Source organism: Malus domestica, chromosome 16 (assembly GCF_042453785.1).
Source record: "Malus domestica chromosome 16, GDT2T_hap1".
In the NCBI taxonomy this organism is placed as follows: Eukaryota; Viridiplantae; Streptophyta; class Magnoliopsida; order Rosales; family Rosaceae; genus Malus; species Malus domestica.
This window is the reverse complement of record NC_091676.1, coordinates 4047782-4067986: the sequence shown is the minus strand read 5'-3', so window position 1 is coordinate 4067986 and position 20205 is coordinate 4047782. Positions and strand designations below refer to the sequence as shown.

At 41.8% G+C, this 20205-nt stretch overlaps 1 protein-coding gene across 3 annotated transcripts; it reads left to right on the top strand.

The window, feature by feature from the left end:
• Nucleotides 1-53: 53 nt before the first annotated feature.
• On the top strand, nucleotides 54-15317 carry LOC108171244 (cytochrome P450 CYP749A22-like). Of its 3 annotated transcripts, none has more exons than XM_070815486.1 (7): nucleotides 54-369; nucleotides 545-1009; nucleotides 1095-1318; nucleotides 1409-1641; nucleotides 1742-2120; nucleotides 2390-2686; nucleotides 15103-15317. In XM_070815486.1, the coding sequence occupies exons 2-7, from the start codon at nucleotides 712-714 to the stop codon at nucleotides 15139-15141; spliced, it is 1470 nt and encodes a 489-aa protein (XP_070671587.1). In that variant the 5' UTR covers nucleotides 54-369; nucleotides 545-711; the 3' UTR covers nucleotides 15142-15317. The 3 variants fall into 3 exon arrangements, with proteins under 3 accessions (XP_070671587.1, XP_070671588.1, XP_070671586.1); XM_070815487.1 differs by lacking the exon at nucleotides 15103-15317 and adding an exon at nucleotides 3779-4435; XM_070815485.1 differs by lacking the exon at nucleotides 15103-15317 and having other exon boundaries at nucleotides 59-369; nucleotides 2390-2912.
• The last annotated feature ends 4888 nt before the right edge of the window (nucleotides 15318-20205 follow it).

Sequence of the window (20205 nt, the reverse complement as noted above, 5' to 3'; positions counted from 1 at the left end):
GAGATGTGGTCTGCTTCATTTTTTATTAAAAAACTCTGTGACTTCGAAACAATGGGCCTCGATAACTGAAAAGGGACCGTCACACAGAGAAAAAATAAATCTGAAAATTTTCTGATACTGGAGAGATTCATGAAGACTGTCATCTTCTCAGTTCCCTATGACTTTTTGTTCAAAATTTTCTGATACTGAAAAGATTTTTCTATGTGACGGTACATGGAGACTGTCATCTTCTCAGTTCCCTATGACTTTTTGTACAAAATTTTTATTAGTTTATAGGTACTTTAGGATTTTGTATGGTTAGCTGACATTCATCTTTTCCAAATTTTACGTAAAACGGAAGTTTTGTGTACTGGATACGACCTTACAGAGGTACTTTTGGATTTTCTCTTTTCTGGAATTTTTATTGGTTTATAGGTCTTTTCTGGGTTTTATTAGTTTATAGTTTATTAGTTATAAGCAGACAATGCCTGCTGAAGTTTTTAATAAATTCACTGTGTGCGGTGACGGCAGATGTAGAAATAATAGTTAACTTTCATTGTAGCAGGAACATTGTACCTGAACAACTAGAAGCAAAGAGAAGTTTAAAGTCATCGGTGGCAACGTGTATCCAAATTCGTATTTATCAACATCAACGGGCAGAAAACTTGGAAACATAGAGTCGGCTAAGAGCTAGAGCCAAGGAGAGAGAGATCAAAGAACAGCACGAAAAAAATGACGAGTTGGTTCGGAGACTCGGTAATCGCTTTACCAAGATATCTGTGTCTGCAGCTGATTCTGTTCGCTTTCCTAGCTGTGATCAAAGTTTTCCACAAACTATGGTGGACGCCGACGCGCATACAGAAGTTGATGGCTACGCAGGGGATCAAAGGCCCGTCCTACAGACTTGTCCACGGAAACACGAAACAAATCTCCGAAATGAAAATGGAAGCTATGAGCAGGCCGAAGAGTTTGTCACATGATATATTTTCTCATGTTCAACCCCATATTCAATCGTGGACAAAGATATATGGTATTTACGAAACTCTTCTTCATTATGTATGGTTTTTAATTCGGGAAAGAGTTGGAGAATAAATTTTGGTAACATATGGAAACAGGTAAGAATTATCTTCAATGGCATGGTTCAAAAGCGCAGTTGGTTATTACAGAAGCTGAGTTGTGCAAAGAGATACTGACTAACAAAGACGGAGCTTTTCAAAAAACGGAGACTCGAGGTTATGTTAAAAGGCTTTTAGGAAACGGGCTCACGAGATCCTCAGGTGAAAAATGGGCAAAATTGCGAAAGCTGGCCAACCATGCTTTCCATGGAGAGAGCTTAAAAGTAAGTACTAGTTCCTACTATTTTTTGATAATTTCTTCCCAGCAGTAAAAGTAAAATCTTTCAGTTGTATGATTTGTATTGTTTGATCAGGGCATGATTCCAGCAATGATAGCAAGCGGTGAGACGATGATGCAACGGTTGAAAAATCATGAAGGCAAAGAGATTGAAGTGTATGACGAATTTCGGTTTTTCACCTCAGAAGTGATTTCCAGAACCGCGTTTGGCAGCAGCTACTTGGAAGGGAAGAACATTTTCGAGATGTTGATGGAGTTATCATTTTTAACATTCAAAAATGCTCTCAAACCCAGGTTTCCTGGTATCAGGTAACTTTGTGATGATCATAAGTTAACTATCCACAATATTCTTGGAGGTTTACGCATTTGTTGTCGCTTCTCATGTTTATTCTTTCATTAAACACTTCAGTAAGTTCATTAAAACAAGAGATGAGGTTGAATCAGCAAAGCTCGAGAAAGGAATTCGCGACAACATAATGAAAGTTATTAAGAAACGAGAACAGAAAGCAGTGAATGGAGAAGAAGACGGGTTCGGGAGTGATTTTCTTGGACTACTTTTGAAGGCACATCATGATACCAATGAGAAACAGAGGATTTCAGTGGACGATTTGGTCGACGAGTGCAAGACGTTTTACTTTGCTGGACAAGAAACCACAAATAGTTTGCTTGCTTGGACTGTTTTTCTTCTGGCTCTTCATACAGATTGGCAAGATGAAGCAAGACAGGAGGTCCTGCAATTATTCGGAAAACAAACTCCAAATCCCGATGGCATCGCCAAACTTAAAACAGTAAGAAAGTCAATAAATTAATTTCTTTGTTTTAATTCTGAAATCCTGTGAATATAATCCATCCCTTTAAAACTTCCTTTCAGAGTAAAACCACTTAAAGCACCATTTTAAAGAAGAAAAAAATCTTTCGACCCAACCGTAGTCGCACCTTATTATTATTATTGCACGACATTAACAGTTGCGAAGTGAGGGAAATGTTTTTCAAAGTACTTTTTACTGACGTGAACAGATATCAAACACGTTTTAAGTATTGAATTCGTTGCATGCAGATGAGTATGATCATCAATGAATCTCTGAGGCTATATCCTCCGGTTCTTTCTTTCGAAAGGAGAGCCGAGAGGGAAGTTAGACTGGGAAAGCTCATTGTTCCTGCTAATGTCGAACTGCAAATCCCAAATCTAGCGTTTCATCATGATGCTCAGTATTGGGGACAAGATGTGGACCTTTTCAAACCGGAGAGATTCTCAGAAGGGGTTGCTAAGGCTACCAAGGACAACATTGTCGCATTCTTACCCTTCGGAATGGGACCTCGGACTTGTGTCGGATTCAACTTTGCAACTATTGAGGTAAAGATTGCTCTCTCGATGATTCTACAGCGCTACTCCATCACACTTTCCCCTACCTACGTCCACTCGCCCTTTCATTTTCTTACAGTTAGGCCACAACATGGAGTTAAAGTAATTCTACACCGACTTAACCGCAAAGAATAAAATCGCTTGCCCTTAATATTGCGCTTGCTGTATGGTAGTCTATGGTTTACCAAGTATACATATTAAAACGTTTTGGATGTCATGGAGAGCACCTACCACTTTGTTTTGTGTGATGAAAGTTCGCATTGGTATAAATAGTTTGCGGATCAGATTATAAATCAGTTCAAGAAAAATGGGTTTTGCGATTTCTGAAGTTGGAGCCCCGCTGCTCCAGTGTCCAATGTGAGCTTATAATATATGAGTAATGGTAGAGAAATCAAAATTTTTAAACTAAAATGCAAACCAAATGATGGGTCACAAATAAGAAACACGTTAATAGATACTTAATAATTCAATAATTTACAACCACATCATTTAATTTGTAAATTTAGTTTAAAAATTGATCTACCTAGCATTACTCATAATATATTGTTAAGAACATGATAGTTCATGACGTTTACTTTGTCAAGTATGCATTGTAAGACCAAAATACAAGGAATAGTAATCGTAGAGGTCACGGACTACAACCAAGATATGCCCAAATATGACATGAAAAAAACCCAACAGGGGAAGAGCAACTCACTCACCGGATATACTGTCAATTGCAACTAAAGAAAAATTATAGAACAACGGGGGCCGACTCACCGGATAGAAGTGTTAGTAGACAACAAAGCTCCTTTATGTGACCTTAAGTGATTTTGTAGACATCGAAATTTCGGTAAATAAATGTTGACCGATAAATCAAAGTGTCAACGCTCATGTATTACATAAATTTTACACGTAGCGTGTGACTCAACGAAAATTGAAATGAGTTGGAAAAGTCATCAAATAGGACACGTGTCAACACCTGGCAGAAACGACTTATTTCATCTGGAATATTATATTCAAAATTAGGCATTGGAAAATTCTATAAATACAAGCCCATTTCATTCATTTTGAAAAAAACCCCATTCATATTACACCTTGAAGCTCTGAAGCTCTGAAGCTCCGAAGCTCTCAAGCATCCAGGTTCCCGAAGAATCAAGAAAGCTCTCTTCGTTCTTCGTTCTTCGTCCATCGCTCTTTCAAGATCAAGCCCCGACGGCCCTTGAAGAAAGCACCATCGTTCATCATCCGTTCTTCCAAGATCAAGCCCCAACGGCCCCTTTGGATCGACAACATCAACAAATCCGCTCATCCGCTGTTCATCAAGCCCAAGCCCCGACGGCCCTTGAAGAAAGCGTTCATCGTTCATCACTGTTCTTCGAGATCAAGCCCAAAAGCCCTCGAAGATCCGTTCAAGCCCAAAAGCTCTCGAAGATCCGTTCAAGCCCAAAAGCTCTCGAAGATCCGTTCATCACTATTCTTCGAGTTCAAGCCCAAAAGCCCTCGGAAATCCGTTCATCACTGTTCTTCAAGATCAAGCCCAAAAGCCCTTGAAGATCCGTCAATCACCATTCTTCAAGATCAAGCTCAAAAGCCGTTGAAGATCCGTTCATCCTCGTTCATCCAAGATCAAGCCTCGACGGCCCTTGGATCAATCGCACATCCCACAAATCAACACCTTACGGAGATCGAATCAGAGGATCAAATTAGAGAGAGATTGTAACCCAAAATTATCAAAAATACAAATATTTTGTTTGTGCACGTCGTTCTTGTCTCTTTCGTTTCAGGAATTTTCCGTGTTCACAAATTGGCACGCCCAGTGGGACAATCTCTGCCTCTCATCTCTTTCTCCGTTCAAGAAATTCAAGGGCACTTCCAAAATTAATGGCATCAAGGAAGGCTCAAACTGTTCCCGCAACCGGCGCAAATAACAAAAGCGTCCTCGTCGCAACTGGTGTCACTTTGGGCATCACGACTCGAAGCATGGCAAGAGCTACTTCTGCCGCCTCTTTCACCTCTGCATCAACTCTGCCAAGGGAACAAAAGCACCCAAGGCACGAGCCTTTGATCACCTTAGCCTCACTAAGGGCACCAAGGGGGGAAAGCCCAAGGAAATACTCCGAATCCATGCTCTCCGATGCCGATTCAAGCGACAGTTCAGCCATGCAAGTCATGACCATTGGAGCAACTTCAATCGATGAGCAGCTGGCTCAAATGAATGAAGCAATCGCAAGGCTAACCCGAACAGTGGAAGAAAAAGACTTGCAAATTGCAGCACTAGTCAACCGATTGGAGGCACAAGACGGCGATAAACCCGACCCAGAGGATGATCCACTAAAGGGAGGAGCTGGCGGAGACGAAGAACCCCCGGTGAAGAAAATCGATGGGAAGCCGGAGCCAGACCAAGCAACGGCACTCATGGGATCTCTTTCTATCCAGCAGCTGCAGGAGATGATCACCAACACCATCAAGGCACAGTACGAAGGGAGCTCACATACCTCCTTGTTCTACTCGAAGCCCTATTCCAAGAAGATTGATGCCCTAAGGATGCCAAGGGGTTATCAACCACCAAAGTTCATGCAGTTTGATGGAAAAGGAAACCCAAAGCAGCACGTTGCACATTTCGTCGAAACTTGCAACAACGCGGGGACAGAGGGAAACTACCTCGCCAAGCAGTTTGTGCGCTCGCTGAAAGGAAATGCCTTTGAGTGGTACACGGACCTAGAGCCCGAGTCCATCAACAGCTGGGAGCAATTAGAGCGGGAATTCCTCAACCGCTTCTACAGCACCCGCCGCACTGTGAGCATGCTAGAGCTAACGAGCACAAAGCAGTGGAAAGACGAGCCAGTCATTGACTACATCAACAGATGGCGCACTCTAAGCCTCGACTGTAAAGACAGGCTATCGGAAACCTCTTCAATCGAGATGTGCATCCAAGGTATGCAATGGGGTTTGCAATACATCCTTCAAGGCATTAAACCACGGACCTTCGAGGAGTTGGCCACTCGCGCCCATGACATGGAGTTGAGCATCGCCCATCATGGGAAGAAAGAACCGATCGCCGACTACAAGAACGACAAAGCTCTTGGGACAAAGGTGGAAAAGGCTGCATGGAAACCCACCAAGGAAGCGATGACGGTCAACACATCTCCCGTCAAAATATCCACACGAGGCAAGGCGATTCAAACCGAAGCTTTTCGTGATCAAGAGACGCGTAGACGCACTTTGAAGGAGCTTGAGGAGAAGACTTATCCATTCCCCGACTCTGATGTGGTTGCCATGCTAGATGACCTGTTGGACAAGAAGGTGATCAGTTTGCCTGAGTGCAGACGGCCGGAAGAGATGAATCGTACTGACAGTCCAAGATACTGTAAATTCCACCGCTTCATCAGTCATCCGACAGAAAAGTGTTTCGTGCTGAAAGATCTCATCATGAAGCTGGCTCAGAAAGGAATCATCGAGCTAGATCTTGACGAAGTGGCGAAGTCAAACTATACCACCTTCACTTCTGGCTCTTCCGACTCAAAGTTTTCACCTCAACCGCTGGGGGCATCCTCCAAGACAAGCAAAGTTGAAGGATGGACTCAAGTCACTCCTAAGAAATTGCACAAGAAGCATACGTCTCCTCCACAAGTCCGCCAATCGGAAAGGGGGCAAAACAGCTCTTGTCAACCTTCAAAGCAACGTGAACGTGTTGAAGATGATGAAACTTCGACACAAAGATCGTCCGTCCCCATCACGATGCGCGACTTCTTGCCCGAAGACTTCTTCAATCACGCGGTCAAAGCTCCTTGCTATGAAAATTGTGAGGAACGCCTCTCCCGGATTGCTTGACAAAATTCATAAATGCTCCTCGCCTGCACGAGCCTAAACTGCATGGCACAATGCTCCTTGTTCGCACGAGCCTAAACTGCAAGACACAAAGCTCCTTGTCTGTAAGAGCCTAAACTGCAAGACACAATGCTCCTTGTTCGCACGAACCTAAACTGCACGAACCAAAGCTCATTGTCCGCACGAGCCTAAACTGTAGGACACGAGGCTCCTCGCCTGCACGAGCCTAAACTACATGGCACAACGCTCCCGATCCGCAAGAGCATAAAAGGCGACATCAACGCTCCTGATCCGCACGAGCATAAAAGGCAACACCAAATGCTCCTTGTCTGCACGAGTTGAAACTGCATACGACACCAAAAGCTCCTTGTCTGCACGAGTTGAAACTGCAAACGACACCAAATGCTCCTTGTCTGCACGAGTTGAAACTGCAAACGACACCAAATGCTCTTTGTCTGCACGAGTTGAAACTGCAAACGACACCAACACTCCTTGCCTGCATGAGTTCGGCACAAAAAAAAATACCATAAATATGTATGTATTTGAACTACGTTACGACTTGATCTCTTTTTTGGAGGGGTACGTAGGCAGCTCGAATATTCAAAATTTGAGTTCAGTCACACTAGAATAAAGATTTTATTAAAAGTTTGATGCTATTACAATTTCTTTGTACAAAAAAAAAGGAAAAAAAAAAAGAAAAAGAGAAAAAGAGATACATGTTTTATGTATTTACAAAAAAAAAAAAAAAAAGAAAAAAAAAAAAACATATGTTTTATGTATTATTAAAATATATATATATATATATATATATATATATAAAGGGCCTCAGAAGTAGCCCGTGTCCAAATCCAATCTAGGCCCAAGCCCAACTTACCTCTTTTCCGTTTTTGATCCTTCTCTCTCTCTCTCTCTCTCTCAAATCAATCTCAATTAAACAATACCATTTTCAAGTCGGACACCACACAGACGCAGCTGAACAAAGTCGGTGGGGAGGAGAGAGAAACCAGATAGAGAGAGAAAGCGGAAGCGGAAGCTCACAGGAGAAAACCCGAAGCCAACCACGCCCGCTGGGGCTCAGAGCGACCGCCGCTGATCCAATCGCCACCTCAGATTCCGGCAGCTCCTCTGTCCGCATTATCGCTGGAATGGCAGATTCCCATCTCCTCGACGCTCACGGGGGTTGAAATGAACGAGATGCAGATCGGCAAAGCTCACGACGCGGACAAGGCTTTCCCTGGATGCTTGGGAAGAATGGTGAACCTCTTTGATTTGGGTAATGGGGTTTCTGGAAACAAGCTGCTCACTGATAAACCGCACCGTGATGGCTCTTCACTCTCAAGGAGTCAATCGGATGGCGGCCCACGGCCCGGCCTTCTGCGACATAACCTGGGGTGCCGGTGGCTCCACGACGGATCTGACGCTGGACATTGCCAACAAGATGCAGAACCTCATCTGCGTGGAGACCATGATGCACCTCACCTGCACACCCATCACCGTTCATCCATCGTTGACCAAATCAACCAGGCGTGTCGAAAGTTCGGTTTCTTCCAGGTCACAAATCACGGAATCCCGTTGGCAGCTCTGGACCGTACGATCTCAGCCATCAAGGCCTTTCACGAGCAGCCGGCGGAGGTCAAAACACGGGTCTACCGTAGGGATATGGTGACGGGCGTAAATTATGCCTACAACTTCGACCTCTACAGCTCAAAAGCCGCCAGCTGGAGGGACACGCTAGCAGTTAGGTTGGGTCCCACGCCGGCGAATCCTCTAGGGGTGCCTGAGATCTGTCGGGATGCGGTTGCTGAGTGGGATCAGGAACAAATCTTGAATGACAACCAGCCTGATATGGATGATTGCGAGGGCTGTGAAAATCAAGATGAGGAACCGGTTGCAATGGTTAAAGAGTCACCTTCAGGGGATGAAGCTGCAAACAGCAATGACTCAGACTGGGGAATGGATTGTTCTACAGTTGTGAGAGTTAAAACATTGCACATTAGCTCTCCAATTTTGGCATCCAAAATTGTCCCTTCTTTCTCTGCTCAACAAGAACTCAGCAGTCATTCACTCAGCGTCCTGGATGTTTGACTAGCCTCGCTACTCGCCGAGTCGTCGTCCCGATCCGACCCAAAGCCTACACCGACTGCGCTAACGTATGCCCCTGCGGTTGCTGCGCCACGACGTCGTCTTCCTCGTCTTCTTCTTCGTCCTCTCGCTTCCCCGCCGGCGACGGCGTCCGAGTCTCCAAGATTCTCGAGAGCGAGCCGTCTTTTCGGCGGTCCCGGTCGGTTGCGGTCCCTTTTCTGCGCTCCACGTCGAAGTTTCTCGGCGGCGCTTTTAGACACGCGGACTTTGACTTCGCCGGTGACAGGAGTGAGCCCCAGAGCGGCGGACGGACTAAAACACCGTCGTTTTGGTCGTCGGTATTCCGGTCGTCTCACAGGAGTAAGACAAGCGAGGTTAATAATGGAGAACACGAGACGACGGCGGAGAAGAAAGCCGAGGGCGAAATCCAAGAGGAGGAAGAAGACGCAGATGCTGCGATGAGAAGGAAGATGATGAGAAAATCGAGGTCGGTGGCCGTGCCGATGATGTCTTCAAAAGCTGGTGACAATGTGAGGGTTCTGCTCACTGCTATGTTCCATGATGTGTGCAGCTGACCCTCGCCATGGTCGGTATTTGACTGCCTCAGCCATGTTCAGGGGTAAAATGAGCACAAAGGAAGTTGATCAGCAGATGATCAATGTCCAGAACAAGAACTCTTCTTACTTTGTGGAATGGATTCCCAACAATGTCAAGTCTACTGTATGTGACATCCCTCCCGACAACGGCACATCTACCCCGGAGCCTCAATCCATTGCTTCGCACGCTAACCCTGCTCTCTCTCCAGCAACATCTCTTTCTGCACCACCGTCATCTGCTCCTGCCTGGTTTCGGTGATAGTCAACAACAACGGCAGAGAAAGCAGAGGGCTCGGAATCAACCATCTCATCGTCCACATCGGTCTTGTCCTGGAGCTCCTGGACAATCAGCTCCGAAGTCGTCAGAGGCCGCTGTTGCGTCGTGTGTGAAAGCCATGCCTTCGTATCCTCGCCCAGCGCTGCATCTCCTCCGTCTCTTGCCTCGCAACTGCCAGCAACTTCAAAGACCGCTGTCAAACGACTAGCCGGCCGAGAAGCTCTTCCTCAAGCTCCAGCTCTAAGTTCCTCCTTGCTCCGCTCCCTACAAATCCCTCCGCCAAGCACCCTAATTTATACAAAAAGAAAGACAATTAAAAAAAAAAAAAAAAAAAAAAAAAAAAAAAAGGTGGTGGTGCATCTGGCACCACGTGAAAAAAGAGGAATGGTGGATCAAAGATGGGGTACAGCCCCATGGCAGATCAAAAGTTTCTGGTGGTGCATGGGCACCATGTGCAGAAAGAAAAAAAAAAAAAAAAAATAATTGTAAAAAATAATAAAATAATTAGAAAAAAAAAAAAAAACGATGGAACTTGGTGCATCCAGCACCAAAAGAAAAAGAAAAAAAAAATGCATAGAGAGAAATAGAAGGTTCATTTTATTTATTTTTCTGAAAATTATACATAAATTTGCATTATACATAAATTAAAAAAAAAAAAAAAAATCAAATCAAATCAAATTTACAAGAGGGGATATTCAAGGACGATCAGGTGCCGCCTCACAACTCGGCGGAGCTCCAGGAAGAGAAGGCGTCGGAGGTTGGCTGTTTGAAGCCTCAGCAGTCGGTACAGCCCCAGAAGACGAAGGTAAATGCTGCTGGAACAAACCCACAAACCTCCGATGATCAAGTAAAATCTGACCATCAGATTCCTGCATCTGGTCAATTTTCCTCTTCATGTTTGTGGCATAGTTGTGTGCAAGCTTGTGCAACTGTTTATTCTCATGCTTGAGCCCTCTGATCTCCTGTTTGAGACTCATCACTTCAGCCACCAACGATTCAACTTGACGGGTTCGAGCAAATAGGCGTTGGGCCATGTTGGACACAGAACCCGCACACTGCACACTAAGAGCCAGGGACTCCTTAACAGCCAACTCATCAGACCGCCTGGAAAGTAGTCTGTTATCTTTGGGAGTGACAAGGTTCCGGGCCACCACCGCAGCGGTCATATCATTCTTCATCACCGAATCCCCAACGGTAAGAGGACCAGTAGGGGATATGAATGATGGGCGCCATATGTTGTCTGGAGAAGGCGGGACTGCCTCTTCACCAAGATTCAAGTCAAAACGACGGTCGGAGGGTCCAGACATTTTCAAAGTGTTGAAGGAAGAAGAGATCGGACAAATCAAGATCTTAGAAGTGCAAGAGGGGAGTTTTCACAAGCGAAAATTCAAGTGTGCTTTGAAACGAACTGCATGCCTCTATAAAAAATCAGCACTCGACGGGATTTCAGAGATCGAAGAGGCGAGCTCAGAATTCGAAGAGGCCATTCAAAAATCGAAGAGGCAAGCTCAGAAATCGGAGAAGCATCTTGCTTTTCCAGACGCGTCAACACCCGTCACACGCAAACTCAGCTTTGCGGAAATCACGGGCAATTTGTTAAAGCACCAATCCCAGATATCGAAGAGGCGCCAGTCTTTTCAGCCTCGTCATCACCTGTCATATGCACACTTAACTTTGCGCAAATCACGGGCAATTTGTCGAAGATTTTAGGTGAAGGAGAAAGCACGTGAAAGTTTACTGTTCAATCATCCAACGGTTGCCGACACGAGTGAAAGAATAATACCTCTACAGGCGTTAAAGAACTTCCTATAACTGTCCACCTTCACCTTCCATAGCAAGGCAGACATACAGAGCCTTTCTTCATCTCCAAAAATGCTTTCCCAACGAAGCCTCTCGAGTCACTTAGTGTTCCTTATTCCTTGGGGTACCTCTGTAAGCCAATAACTTCAAAGCAAAAGTATCTCATATCACCAGGGTAGAAAGCAAGAGTATCTCATATCATGCGTTCTCCCTGTCGTTTCCTTTGTCCTTGCTCCTACCTACAAAGACAAGGATAAAGAAAATAATATGCCGGAACTTCCACTCAAACTCGGGTAAGGAACCGACTGCTTGGAACCCTTCCCTGAATGCCTACCTAGCACTGCTCTCGAGTACTCGCCTTCCACTGCTGCTGTACTTTCAAAGAAGCTGCCACATCTGCCTGGAGGACAGATAAGGCAAGTGAAAATGATACCTTGCAGCATGTGGAGACAAGGTGCAGAAGGAACAAGCAGAGAGGAATGCGGTCTGCACGGTCAACTCAGCAGAAGGAGTCCGAACTGAGGAACTCAAGAAGCTGCCACATCTGCCTGAAGAAACAAGCAGAGAAGAATGCAGCATGCACAGTCAACTCAGCAGAAAGAGTCTGAGATGAAGAACTCGAGAAGATGCCGCATCTGCCTGAGGACGGTGAACTCGTTTTGACCCTCAAATTCTTGGGTCGACTTACTAGGCGTTGTGGGCTGCACGTGCTGATTCACCACCCTTGAATCAAATCCTTAAAGATCAAGTCACCAACTGGAATAAAAGCCCATCAATCTTGAAGATCATACCATTGACCAAACTGCTCAGGTGTGAATTAGAAAGATTGAACAAAGAAACAGGTCGTCACCTTTACCTCGTGCCTGCTTGCCATGTGTTCGAGTCAGCCTTCAAGAATCAAGCCCCAACGGCCCTTGAAGAAGCTTCCAGCCGAATTCAAAATCAAGCCTCGACGGCCCTGGAAGAAATCACAAGTCTGATTCAAGATCAAGTGTCTACCACCCTTGAATCAAAACCTAGTTCAAGAATAAGCTGTGGAAAGTCAACAAGCGCAACAAAATACGTGCCGATTCATCCACTACCAAAGCCAAAGATCATCTACCACATGAAGCTCCTTGTGGCCCAATTTCAACCTTCAAGATCAAGTCTCGACGACCCTTGAAGAAATTTCAAACAAAAGTTCAAGAACAAGCCTCAACGGCCCTTGAAGAAATCTCAAGCCCAATTCAAAATCAAGCCTCGACGGCCCTTGAAGAAATCTCAAGCCCAATTCAAGATCAAGCCTCGACGGCCCTTGAAGAAATCTCCAGCCCAATTCAAGATCAAGCCTCAACGGCCCTTGGATCGACATCTACAGTAAGGGACTTCAAAACGCATCTCCTACACGTGACAAGCACATGTATACGACGTGCCTTGAAGTGGGGGCATTTGTAGACATCGAAATTTCGGTAAATAAATGTTGACCGATAAATCAAAGTGTCAACGCTCATGTATTACATAAATTTTACACGTAGCGTGTGACTCAACGAAAATTGAAATGAGTTGGAAAAGTCATCAAATAGGACACGTGTCAACACCTGGCAGAAACGACTTATTTCATCTGGAATATTATATTCAAAATTAGGCATTGGAAAATTCTATAAATACAAGCCCATTTCATTCATTTTGAAAAAAACCCCATTCATATTACACCTTGAAGCTCTGAAGCTCTGAAGCTCCGAAGCTCTCAAGCATCCAGGTTCCCGAAGAATCAAGAAAGCTCTCTTCGTTCTTCGTTCTTCGTCCATCGCTCTTTCAAGATCAAGCCCCGACGGCCCTTGAAGAAAGCACCATCGTTCATCATCCGTTCTTCCAAGATCAAGCCCCAACGGCCCCTTTGGATCGACAACATCAACAAATCCGCTCATCCGCTGTTCATCAAGCCCAAGCCCCGACGGCCCTTGAAGAAAGCGTTCATCGTTCATCACTGTTCTTCGAGATCAAGCCCAAAAGCCCTCGAAGATCCGTTCAAGCCCAAAAGCTCTCGAAGATCCGTTCAAGCCCAAAAGCTCTCGAAGATCCGTTCATCACTATTCTTCGAGTTCAAGCCCAAAAGCCCTCGGAAATCCGTTCATCACTGTTCTTCAAGATCAAGCCCAAAAGCCCTTGAAGATCCGTCAATCACCATTCTTCAAGATCAAGCTCAAAAGCCGTTGAAGATCCGTTCATCCTCGTTCATCCAAGATCAAGCCTCGACGGCCCTTGGATCAATCGCACATCCCACAAATCAACACCTTACGGAGATCGAATCAGAGGATCAAATTAGAGAGAGATTGTAACCCAAAATTATCAAAAATACAAATATTTTGTTTGTGCACGTCGTTCTTGTCTCTTTCGTTTCAGGAATTTTCCGTGTTCACAGATTTTTCTGAGTTCGATTTCTGACATGTGTGAATCACACGATGAGTGAACTGTCGCAATAAAACAACCAGCTAATCCCCTTTAAAAAAGAAATATCATGTTTGTAAATTGGAAACCTAGAGTTAATTTCTTCATTTTCCCGCAATTTATTGTTTTATTGGGTTGTAGGATTTCACTATTTGATACATTTACCTGGCTTGCTTCATAGTTTTGGTTTATGAATTTAGACATTTGGCTTGTTCATGGTTTTGTTTAATTGCTATACATTTTACATTTCTCTTAAAAAAGAGAAAATAAATAAATAAATAACACAAAACAACGGTTGCCGACTCCACCGGATAAAACCGTCGTCAAAACTTACATGATTACATCGCATGTTCACAAGGAATCTATTTGGGGATTAGTATTCATTCTCAAGGTCTAAAATATTGATGGTATCGAAAATATCGGTATTCTAAAAACACCGAAATTTCGATGGAAATATCGAGATATTATCGATATCGATAAAAATTGAATAAAAACCACGGAAATTGTAAGAAAAACTTGGAAATTTTTATTGAAACTTTGCAGGATGTTTATTTAGTCAATTATCTATTAGTTTATCACAAAAAATTAGAAGGAAATGCATTGTATGATGGATTTAACCGATTTAAGTTGATTATATAGCGAGCTGACAAACATTGTGAGTGTAGAACATATGTAGTAATTAATGAAAGAAGTTTAAACACACCATAATCATTTATATATAATGAATTAGTACAATATTTTACACTTTATACATTGCATGGTAAGATACATGAGTGACTTAGTACCACATAGAGTTCCTATCAAGGTCTAAAATATCGATGATATCAGAAATATCGGTGGTCCAAAAACGCGGAAATTTCGATGGAAATATCGAGATAATATCGATATTTTAGACCTTGTTCATACCGATGAAAGATTTTTCAATGTGACCGGTACATGAGTGATACACCACGTGTCATTATACTAATGATGAGATATGTGTGCTAAAAAAATTAATAACTTAAAAGTTAAAATTTCTCACAACTTTTATTAAAACATGTGATGTACCACTTGTATTTTCGTCACAACTAAAAATTTCTCCATACCGAACCTCATCTACTTTAATTTTTAACTTTTTTTTTTTGGTTTCTTTTTTTGTTTTGTTTTTGTTTTGTTTTTGTTTTTGTTGTTTACTTGCTTAATTACTTTATTTGAATTCGTTTAGTTTTAGTTCTTTTCTTGCTATATGCGGTGCACGTTTAATAAAATATAACAGCCATTCGAGTGACCAACAAAATTTATTATACGTTAACAAACAAATAAGAGAATTATATATATATATATATATATATATATATATATTGTAATTTCTGGAAAATAAATAGATTTATGTCAGTTGATATCTGGGTATCTTATCCAAATCGTTAATTTTGCAGGGGAATTTTGGTGATGATGGCACGCCATTGCGCATGTGACTTGTTTACAATTACCTACCAAGTTTACACGAAATTATCTAAGATAATGTAGAAAGAAAAAAAGTCTAACTGGATAGATCAAGCCGCTATCTTAATGTTACACCATTCCCAGGCTGATACTTGTATGATGAACTTAGGCCATTTCAACCTTACATGATTGATGGTTTACAGCATAATAGGTGCCCGTCTCTAAGGGTTATACCAAAAATAGAAAAGCACCAACCTGACTAGAAAAGAGAGAATTAGGAACTATGACAGGGAACTTCTCGGCATTCAATAAACAAGTAGTAGAAGTCCCATTTCCACCGCTTGACCCTCTATAGATCCAGCCCGCAATAAGTACATTTTAAACGCTGTAATGAAACAAAATACCAAAAGAGGAAGCAGATAGTACATTAGATATCACACAAAATACCAGAAATCATCGAGTCAGAACAAAGACGCATATGGTATACTGTCTATCCAATGAATGATAGTTCATATTACCGTATGAATAAATCATTGAGTCAGAACAAACACATACAGATGGTATAATGTCTATCCAATGAATGACAGTTCGTATTACTGTGAGTAAGTTCATTTTCATAATGGTTCAGTAAATTATGCCTACAACACGTTATCAGCAAGCTCTTGACGCTACGCTAAAGAGAGTTTATTCTTCAATCATGGAAGTATTACGTTTTAATCATTCTTTTCATGATTGTTTTATTTTTTTATTGAATTAATCTACATACTATTAATTCAATTTAATCTTTTTTTTTTTTTTTTGTGTTGAACGTGAGACAACACATTGGAGATGCAATTCCAGCTTTCTGAGAATGATCTTCTACAAATTCAAGGGCTTTTGTCGTTTTCTGCCAATCAAGTACGCTTAAAATAAAGTAAGATATTTGAAACGACTGAAGCATGAAAACATTCCTCATGATACATGAACCCTTATATATTTATATTTTCCTTACGATATATATATATATATATATATATTGTATATGTTTATATATTTGTGTTGACCCTAAAAACTATCAAGCCTACGTGGCGCGCATGCCGAGTAATTAATAAGCTAACTACGTCCTTTGGTTGTGTGCGGGGCGTGCCAACTTGTCGGCCGAGCTCAGTCGAGGAGTAAAATGTGTTGATGTTGCGTTGAGCGCACTGCTGACTTCTTGATCTTACGACTGCGGCCGAGGAAGGAACACGTCTCGGCCTTCGGGTTCTAGAGCATGAAGACAAGGCTACTAGTTTTGCGAAGTTCAATATCAGATTCAGATTTCAATGTGCCGAATGTAGTAACCTGGTAACACTTCACTTCGCCGAGAAGGCTGATGAGATGACATTTACCTACAAGGACTTGAAAATCCTTGTCGACCGAGACTTAGATAGGTAATCAGTCGGCCGAGAAGCTATGATGTTTATCCAAACTGAAAGTGCTCCTTGATCGGCTGATTCTACGGCTCCAGTGTTGTTTATCCAAACTGAAGATGTTGTCGGTTGCCTTCACAGTGATATTTATCTAAACTGAAGATGTGTTGGTAAGAAAAAGAAAATAAAAATCTCAAGATTGTTGAAAGGTTTCTCGTAGAACGAGAATTTACGCAGGACAGTTTATGTGTTGAATTAGAGAGAGCTTGAATGTTGTATGCGACTTTGTATTTAGAAGCAAATGTTGTGTGGCGCGGCCAGATAATTTTGTAGAGTCCAGCTGCAACTCTAATTTGCGGAATTGAACTTGATCAGTGTCAGAGGCCAATGTATATCCTTCATATTGATCCGTGGGGTTTGTTCCTTGACTTTTCAACCTAATAAAAGTTAGGCTTATAACATCACATCAGAAACCAAACCTATCTAGGCTTTTTCATAATCTTCACCATCATAATCTTTACCAATGCATGCATCCTGATCCCCACCATACTTTGAATGGACAATAATCAGTTTGCAACACACCACTTGTCAGTCAACCAAATTGATCCCACCCACACATTCACACGCCAAAATATCCAAATCAGCTTGAATTGTGCTGCCATGTTTCCAGTTGGAAATACATACCTCATCTTTCATAATAAATTAATATTAAAAGATAATTATGATAAAACACCATAACATTATCCTTTAATAATAACTAAATGAATTATCTCCACTTTTCATCTGACGGTGTGAAACTATGCTCACTCAATGACATTGATTGCACTGGCCGATGATGTAAATTTGGGTCCAAACATTACCCCCAGTTTCCTTGAGCTTTGGCTCGTAAGCCAAATGGTTAAGGAAATTAGCACAGTCCAAGAACCCTCAGTATCATCGAAAATGAAGTGACTCGGTGAAGCAGAGGACTCTCGTTCCCTGACCGCTGAGGACCTCCAAGTGACAAAGAGAAATATATGGTCGAGGAAAAATGAACATCCACCGCCGAATAAAAATTTACTCGGCAGAATGTTGTTCCGAATTCACCCCCCCCCCAAACCAAAAAACAAACACCCGATGGTGTATCCACCGAGAATCATCACCAAAGCTCCATCATGCCTTGATAGCATACAAATATTTCAACCAATGATTTTGGTCAAACTTTTATGACTCTGCAAAATTTGGCACATTCACCTAATAAAAATCAAATTCGCTTTTCCTTTATCTTCCTCTATCTCCTCCTCTCTCTAGTTTCTCTATATAGAGTCGCTCTAAGAATCTCCATTCATGAATTCACCCGCCCCCTCCCCCCAAACACCCGGTGGTGTATCCACCGAGCATCATCACGAAAGCTCCATTCATGCCTTGATAGCATACAAATATTTCAACCAATGATTTTGGTCAAACTTTTATGCCTCTGCAAAATTTGGCACATTCACCTAATGAAAATCAAATTCGCTTTTCCTTTATCTTCCTCTATCTCCTCCTCTCTCTAGTTTATCTATATAGTCGCTATAAGAATCTAAAACATCAGTGGATAATCATTGGTGACTTGGACTGCCTTTTGAAAGTACAATTTTAGGGCACCAAAGCGGTAGAGAAGATAATTAGTTGGACTGGGTTCTCACATAAAACGAACTGTGTGGGGCATGTGGGACAAAAATACAACGAGGCTTTATATTTTTATAAGAATAATATAATATTATTAAATCAACATATTTATTATCATTTTATAAAAATAAATGAATAAATAAAGTGTGCGAAAATAACGTGGTCAGACGCTGATAGAGATTTTATCACCTACAAAAGTAGGGATACAAATACTTTAAATATTTCCAAAAGTACAAGGTAATTGTAGTATAGATGGTTCTAGTAAAGTCGTTTCCACAGGAATTGAATGAATAATTTGTATCAAACCAAATCTTAATTAATTACTTAAAACAAAGTTTTGGAAAAAGGTAAAATTTTGATTTCAAATAATAAAAACGAATTTAATAGAAAATAATTAAATAAAGTGACAAAATAAAATAAACTAAAAGAAAATAGTTTTTGAAAATTAAAATGTAAAACCCTAGGGTTCCTCTGTCACCTTAACAATCTCATATAGTTCTTCCAATTACTTATGAATTACACATGCCTACTTGGACCGCCAACATAGAGCGTATATCAAATATGCAACCCGTCTGTGGTATTCAGATCAAATCTAAACATGCATTACTCATTAAGCTTTGTGAAACCTTTTGAAAAACTATACAACCCTGAAGACGTGGTATTCATCCTAAGTGAACTTGCACATATTAACCACAAGAAGCATTCGTCAATTTTAGGGACTGGCCTCCGACTAAAATTGCATCAAATTACTTTTCTAAAGATCCTAAGACCATCTCTAATGGTGGCTTATAACCTAAAATTCCCCTTCCCCCCCCCCCCCAAATCTAAACCAAGCCTAAAACTTAAAACCTAAAAGGAAGGCAAATACCATCCACAATTTAGCCCACAAAATAAAATGGGACCCACGGGTGAGAGTGAAAAGTGGGCTGTGAAGCCCACACCCCAAAACCCAACACGCCTCACGCGCTCTTTTTTTTCCAGCCGAAGGCCCACCCACGTGGGTTGGTCCCCTCTGCTGTCAGCGTTACTGTAGCCCAACGACTACTTTTGTTCATCCAACAGCCAGTTTAATTGAACCGTTGGTTAATCCAACGGTCCACGTTCAATTTTTGTTTATATTTATATATTTATTGAATCTAATGGCTTAGATCAAATATAATCAAATCTAACGGTAAAAAAAAGATCTAACGGTCCAAATTTAAATCCAACGGCTAAAATAATTTTAAAAAATTATTTAACTTAAAATTCAACCAAAAACTCTATAAATACCTATGTATTTTTTCAAACATCCACACAAAACTCACTTTTCTCCTACAATTCTTCCAATTTTTCTTTCTACCATTTCTTCTCATTTCCAAAATTTTCAAGATGGCAAAAGAGCATGTTAGAGGTCGTAATTGGACCCTTGATGAAGATATTGCTTTATGTTTGGCATGGATTTCTATTAGCGAAGATGGTGCCGTCGATACGAATCAAAATAGAAAGGTTTTGTGGGGTAAAATCGTTGATAAATTCCATGAAAACTCCAACGTCGGTCAAAGGGAAGTTGGTGATGTTTATGATCGGTGGAAGATTATCAATAAAGCGTGCACTTTGTAGAAGGGAAGCTTGGAGAGAGTCATGGTTGACATGCCTAGTGGAAGGGGCACCTCAGAAATTGTGAGTTTCTTTGTTGATATTTTATTTGTCATGTACATAATAGTATTTTATAACTAATTATTTTTATGTATTTGTTGCATAGGGTGACAAAGCAATGGCAATTTACAAGACAAGAACTATACCAAAAAATCAAGATTTTAAGTTGCATCATACTTGAAACATCCTCAAGGATTGTCCGAGGTGGGGAACCGATGCAGACCAACAATGAGGAAGATTATTTTATAGTGAAGCCCCACCCCCAAATGATGTCAATGAAGGTGTGAATTTTGCCGACAATGAAGGTGTCGAACAAATGACCCCAACTTCTTTTGCAAGGCCCCCCGGGTAGAGATAAGCAAAAGGAAGCAAAGAGAAAAGGGAAGTCCCAAGATCCTATACGTGCATAATTTGCTAGCG

What these genes read in the sequence shown, in the direction of transcription:
- LOC108171244 (XM_070815485.1), top strand. Translation starts at nt 712, where the DNA reads ATGACGAGTTGGTTCGGAGACTCGGTAATCGCTTTACCAAGATATCTG. An exon ending in ATCGTGGACAAAGATATATG is followed by an intron (nt 1,010 to 1,094) that starts GTATTTACGAAA and finishes ATATGGAAACAG; the next exon opens with GTAAGAATTATCTTCAATGG. An exon ending in CCCAGGTTTCCTGGTATCAG is followed by an intron (nt 1,642 to 1,741) that starts GTAACTTTGTGA and finishes TAAACACTTCAG; the next exon opens with TAAGTTCATTAAAACAAGAG.